The 7,143-nt window shown below is 50.3% G+C and overlaps 1 protein-coding gene across 1 annotated transcript; it reads right to left on the reverse strand.

Annotated features, from left to right (window-relative positions):
* Positions 1 to 230: 230 nt before the first annotated feature.
* On the reverse strand, positions 231 to 1,076 carry LOC147990902 (uncharacterized). Its single transcript, XM_087538445.1, has one exon. The coding sequence runs from the start codon at positions 1,074 to 1,076 to the stop codon at positions 231 to 233; it is 846 nt and encodes a 281-aa protein (XP_087394571.1).
* Positions 1,077 to 7,143: the final 6,067 nt, after the last annotated feature.

Raw genomic sequence — 7,143 nt, forward strand, 5'->3', positions numbered from 1 at the left:
GGTAGGCTAATAGGCCGATAGTCTCCCACCTCTATGGCATCTGGTTTCTTGGGAATTAAGATGATATGCGCACCATTTAGCTTGTCGAATCCTCTGCCGTCTCCCACATACAATTTCATGAGCGCAGCCATAATGTCTCCCTTAATGATTGGCCACGCCACATGGTAGAAGGCTCCGATAAATCTGTCCGGTCCCGGGGCTCTATCAGCCGGGATCTCCTTTATGACCTTTCAAACTTCCTCTTCCGTGAATATATGTTCAAGCTCTTGCAAGTTGTGACTTGGGATTTGGAGAAAGTTGAGGTCTAGCGAGCCTGTTCTTGTTCTTGCCTTGCCCAGCAAGTTTGCAAAGGCCTCCGAAAACACTTCTTCTTTCCTATCTTGTTCAGTAATGAGCTCCTCTCCTTGCTTAATGCAAGGAATAAAGTTCTTGGTTCGTCTACCATTTGCCACTGCCTGAAAGAGCTTGGTGTTGGCGTCTCCATCCTTCAGCCAACGGATCCTCGATCTTTGCCTGTCAATGGTGCGCTCAAGGGAAGCTAAACCGAGCAGGGCCAACTTCAAAGTCCGACGCAGCCACAACTCCATCGGACTCAGCCTCCCGCGCTCTTGCGCTCTGTCCATCCTCGCAATCACCCAGGTGGCAATTTTCATGTGCATTTTAATGTTGCCAGTTTTCCTCTGCCCCCAAGCCTGTAAGTATGCAGTCGTGTTTCTGAGAAGCGTGTCTAGCCTCTTGAATGGGCCAAAAATCTCGTCGCTGTAGACCCAAGCTTCTTGTACCTCCTCAAGAAATCCATCGAGTTTTGTCCAATATAACTCAAAGCAGAAGCGGTGCTTGACTTGAAAGTTGTTGCTCATGGAGAGATGTAGTGGCACATGATCCGAAGCACTGGTAGATAGGGCTTGGAGCAGGTAGTCGGGGTGACCTAGCTCCCAATCCATGGAGACGAGAATCCTATCAATTTTGGTGAAGGTTGGCGAGTTCCTTTCATTCGACCAAGTGAAATGTCGCCCGTGCATGTACAGCTCCTTGAGCTCATGGTCATCCACGAAGTTTTGGAATTTGCTCATCATTGCTCTACTGATATTTTGATTGCTCTTTTCGGATCCCCTGAGAATCATGTTGAAGTCGCCAAGGCACATCCAAGGCCCTGGACAAGGCCCTGGACAAGTCGCCAAGTCGCATAGACCACCGAGATCCACCAATCATTGCCATCAATTTGACGGACTTTGCCCGTGAGGAAGTTTGGATCGAGTTGGATGCAGTCCACAGATAGACGCGTCGTGTCCCAACCCAATAAGATACCACCACGCATTTCCACAGCTGGCAAGTATGCAAAGCCATCAAGGGATGGCCCTAAACATTGCATAACATCAAACTGGTTTACAGTCTCGAGCTTGGTCTCTTGTAAGCAGACTAGGTTTACTCTAAGCGAAGAAAGAAACTCCCTAACTACTTTCCTCTTGGCAGGGTTATTAAGCCCTCTCACGTTCCAGCAAATGATCCCCGGGTTGTGATCCATAACAAGGAATCAACAACACCCGCACCCCGCGGCATGCTCAGTGCACACTAATCACCACATCAGAGTCTCGTGACAGCTCGTCATTGTTGGGGACACATTTGCCGAACAGCGCCACAATGACCCTCACATGCTGCTCTCGACGTCGTCGTTGATGAATGCTACAACCATGTGTTGCAAGAGCTGCAACCAGTTCGTAGCAATGCTACAACCGCTTACATTGGAGCTGCAACCGGCGAGGCGTCGTCGACGAATGCTACAAGCGTTTACCACACAAGCTACAACCACGTTCGGTAGAGTTGCAACCGTGTTCGCCGGAGCTGTAGCTAGGCGACGCTGTCATCGACGAATACTACATCCATGCACCGTACAAGCTACAACCACATTTGATAGAGCTGGAATCGTTCGGCGATACTAAATCTATGTACGTTGGAGTTGCAAACGGCGACGCCCGTCGCCGGCGAGGCTGCGAGCACGACCACACAGGATACGCGACTAGCAGCATTGTATGTTGGGACCGGCGATGGTGTATGCTTTAACGACAAAGATTGCGACCTTCTGCGGGCGGGAGTCCACAAGGAGGAGCTTGTTTCTAGCAAGCCATGGCAGCACGGGATAGTCGTGTTGCAAGCTAAGGCGACACACAAGCGGGAGGCATGCCTGCAGCGAGCGTGACGAGGGGGAGCCAAGGACGCTGCTGAGAGGAGGAGGTACAGGGGATTTTTTCCTCTGTGGGGAAGAGGCGATGTTGGGCGAAGAAGACGACCGAATCAACGGGAGAAGCCGATCCCGGGCGTTCGCGCGTGTGTGAATCCAACGGTCCTGGGGCGACCGGCCGAAACGCTGGGTCAGCATGCCGGTGCCTAGCATCGACCTAATATAAAGTAACAATGATCAAACACATATACAAACACACATCAACCCACACACACCATACACACAAAGCATGATACAAAGGTCTTGGGCACCGCAACACCACCCGAATGACTAGGAAGCAACCTACAAATAACCTACAAATACACAAGACAAACTGCTTGGAGCGAAAGGCAACCACCGCGTAGAGGTGAGATGTACACCTACAAAGCATGGACTTCAAGACGGTGCCTCCAAGAAGAGGACGCCACCAGAGTGCCGTCACCGTCCGATCCCAAAGATCAAGTTTTCACCCGGAGTGGTCCGAGGAAGTGAGAGCCGCCGCGACGGAACCTTCAAGATGGAGTGGCTTGACACTGCTACTGTCGGCCAAAACAGCAGACAAATAATGTCTCATAGCGCTCACACCCCTTCAGCACACCCGTGCTACACCAAACACCAACAGCCATGCTACTCACGTGGCCATGGCTACCTGCCCACACTTGAGACGCACGTCCCTCCCACAAACGTCGTGACTCCCGCTATTAGGGCTGTTGCCCTACATCCATACATCCGCGAGACCAAACAAAGCCATTAGCTTTGGCCAAAACAGCCGCCCCAACTGAGGAGACAGAGGCGGAAGTCCTGCCTCGAACATCGTCGGGAATGCACTAGTAGGCGCTCGGCCATGAAAAGGGGAGGAGAGGGAGCACACACATCCACAACCAGCACACCCTTGTGATAGTGACGGGTGGCCCCACCACATCGGCGCCTCCCATCCCTCCAGCCTACCTCCCGACCAGACACCCTCTATCGCCCCACCACTGCAGCCCGTGCAGATTCACACGAGGCCACAAACGTCGCCCGTCCATCGGCAAGATAGACTGAGATGTGAAGGAAATATGCCCTAGAGGCAAAAATAAAGTTATTATTTATTTCCTTATTTCATGATAAATGTTTATTATTCATGCTAGAATTGTATTAACCGGAAACATAATACATGTGTGAATACATATACAAACATAGTGTCACTAGTATGCCTCTACTTGACTAGCTCATTGATCAAAGATGGTTAAGTTTCCTAACCATAGACATGAGTTGTTATTTGATCAATGGGATCACATCATTAGGAGAATGATGTGATTGACTTGACCCATTCCGTTAGCTTAGCACTTGATCGTTTGTTTACTGCTATTGCTTTCTTCATGACTTATACATGTTCTTGTGACTATGAGATTATGCAACTCCCGAATACCGGAGGAACACTTTGTGTGCTACCAAACGTCACAACGTAACTAGGTGATTATAAAGGTGCTCTACAAGTGTCTCCGATGGTACTTGTTGAGTTGGCATAGATCAAGATTAGGATTTGTCACTCCGATTGTCGGAGAGGTATCTCTGGGCCCTCTCGGTAATACACATCACTATAAGCCTTGCAAGCATGACAAATAATGAGTTAGTTACAAGATGATGTATTACGGAACGAGTAAAGAGACTTGCTGGTAACGAGATTGAACTAGGTATTGGGATACCGATGATCGAATCTCGGGCAAGTAACATACCGATGACAAAGAGAATAACATATAGTGTTGTGCGGTTTGACCGATAAAGATCTTCGTAGAATATGCAGGAACCAATATGAGCATCCAGGTTCCGCTATTGGTTATTGACCGGAGACGTGTCTCGGTCATGTCTACATAGTTCTCGTACCTGTAGGGTCCGCACGGTTAAAGTTCTGTGACGATCGGTTTTATGAGTTTATATGTTTTGATGTACCGAAGGTAGTTCGGAGTCCCGGATTTGATCACGGACATGACGAGGAGTCTTGAAATGGCCGAGACATAAATATTGATATATTGGAAGCCTACATTTGGACATCGGAATAGTTCCGGGTGAAATCGGAATTTTACCGGAGTACCGGATCGGTTACCGGAACCCCAGGGGACTAATGGGCCTTTATGGGCCATAAGGGAAAGAGAGAGGGGCCGGCCTAGGGCAGGCAGCGCTTCCCCTCCCCCTTGTCCGAATTGGACTAGGAGAAGGGGGGCGGCGCTCCCCTTTCCTTCTCTTTCTCTCCCTGCCTTTCGCCCTCCTAGTAGGAGTAGGAAAGGGAGGAATCCTACTTCTACTAGGAGGAGGATTCCTCATCCTAGGCGCGCCAACAAGGGCCGGCTGGCCTCCCCCTTGCTACTTTATATACAGGGGCAGGGGGCACCTCTAGACACACAAGTTGACCACAAAGATCTCTCCCAGCCGTGTGCAGTGCCCCCCTCCATCATAATCCAGCTCGGTCATACTGTAGCAGTGTTTAGGCAAAGCCCTGCTGCAGTAACTTCATCAACATCGTTACCGCGCCGTCGTGCTGATGAAACTCTTCCCCGAGCTCTACTGGATCATGAGTTCGTGGGATGTCACCGAGCTGAACGTGTGCTGAACGCGGAGGAGCCATATGTTCGGTACTGAGGATCGGTCGATCATGAGGACGTACGACTACATCAACCGCGTTGTCATAACGCTTCCGCTTAACGGTCTACGAGGGTACGTGGACAACACTCTCCCCTCTCATTGCTATGCATCACCATGATCCTGTGTGTGCGTAGGAATTTTTTTGAAATTACTACATTCCCCAACAGGGGCATCCGAGCCAGGTTTTATGCGTAGATGTTATATGCACGAGTAGAACACAAGTGAGTTGTGGGCGATACAAGTCAAACTGCTTACCAGCATGTCATACTTTGATTCAGCGGTATTGTTGGATGAAGCGGCCCGGACCGACATTACGCGTACGCTTATGCGAGACTGGTTCTATCGACGTGCTTTGCACACAGGTGGCCGGCGGGTGTCAGTTTCTCCAACTTTAGTTGAACCGAGTGTGGCTATGCCCGGTCCTTGAGAAGGTTAAAACAACACCAACTTGACGAACTATCGTTGTGGTTTTGATGCGTAGGTAAGAAAGGTTCTTGCTCAGCCCGTAGCAGCCACGTAAAACTTGCAACAACAAAGTAGAGGACGTCTAACTTGTTTTTGCAGGGCATGTTGTGATGTGATATGGTCAGGACATGATGCTATATTTATTGTATGAGATGATCATGTTTTGTAACGGAGTTATCGGCAACTGGCAGGAGCCATATGGTTGTTGCTTTATTGTATGCAATGCAATCGCCCTATAATTGCTTTACTTTATCACTAAGCGGTAGCGATAGTCGTAGAAGCAATAGTTGGCGAGACAACAACGATGCTACGATGGAGATCAAGGTATCGCGCCGGTGACGATGGTGATCACTGTCGTGGTTCTAGATCTGACAGTAGAATAGGGGGGTATGTATGTAGAGGCAAGATCCTAGCTATGGAGGAGTTGTACACGCGAGTTTTACGAGTTCAAACCCTTCTCGGAGGAAGTAACAGCCCTACGTCTCGGAGCCCGGAGGCGGTCGACTGGATATATGTGTGTGAATTACAGAAGGTGCGAACCCTTGTCCCGGAGGAGGGGGGTGGCTTATATATAGTGCGCCAGGACCCCAACTCCCCTCCGTTACACAGGGTTCAATGTTCATAAAGGAGGAGCGTTACTGGTAACGTCCGAAGTAAAGTGTTATAAATGATTATTAAAGCTATGACTTAAATCCCGACCGTTGCAGAGTGAGTGGCTTCACATCTTCTGGTAGTCGAGTGGTTGTTCGCATGGTCGAGTGTCTTCAAGACTATCGAGTGGAACGTAGCTTTATGGTCGAGTGGATGATGATTTCTCTTCGACTGCTTCTGGTTCTTTTAGAGATGTCCTTAGGGAGGGTATCTTGGACAGATCCATGACCCTACCCTAGGTACATAGCTTCGTCATTAGCCCCCAAATGGATCAGGGTTTGAGTGGGGAAGGAGTTGAGAACACTTCCGACTCATTCTTCGTGCTGTGAGTATAACTTGTTTTGGAGCCATGAACTGAGGAGACAACGTCAACTTCTTTTTCAGTCGCCTTGGTCCATTCTTGGTTTTTGTTGAGTGAATTTTCACGGTACAATTCTGAATGATAATGTGTAGGACGTTTTCAGTCTGACAAGTTGCTCTGCTCTCCACGGATTTCGCGGGATTCGAATTTTGGGAAGCGCGCCGGATGGGTGAGGCCGTGGTAATCGGGACAGATTAGGCAGGTCGCCTCGATCTCCACGCCACCTTTTTCGCCACGTATTGCTCGCGCAACTATTGCGGGATTTGTTTAGATCGTCTGGGCCTACCAGCCAGTCACTCGGGGAATGACCTTATAAAAGGTATCGGACCGGGTCTTTGCACCGCGCGCTCCCATTCTCTTTCTTCTTCCTCAGACCTCTCCGCCGCGCACACTTCCGCTCTCTGCGTCGAAACCTCGCTCGAACTCGATCCGCCGCCATGGGAAAAGCGAAGACGGTGGCGCTGGAGCGGGCGAAGAAGGCGACCGCGAAGGCGAAGGGCAAGAGGACCAGTCGGGGCGGATCCTCGTCAAGATCTGGCCTGCCGCCGGGCTGGATCCAGGGCGATTGGATCCGCTTGATGATTAGCCAGGACGACCTCAATGACCTGGTGGAGGGGGGACTGATCCCCCACAAATTGGCGCGGCTCCCGGGGAACGAGACCGAGCCGCAGCCGCGGGAGGGTGAATGCGTTCTCCTCGCCACCCACGTCGATCACAGGTTTTCTCTGCCTCCCCATCCTTTCTTTCGTGGCTTTCTGAACTTCTTTGGGGCTCAACTTCACCACTTCACTCCAAACACCATAGTTTATCTGGCTGCCTTTGTGTC

This window comes from Triticum urartu, chromosome 1A, assembly GCF_056163025.1.
Source record: "Triticum urartu cultivar PI428250 chromosome 1A, HENAU_Tu73, whole genome shotgun sequence".
In the NCBI taxonomy this organism is placed as follows: Eukaryota; Viridiplantae; Streptophyta; class Magnoliopsida; order Poales; family Poaceae; genus Triticum; species Triticum urartu.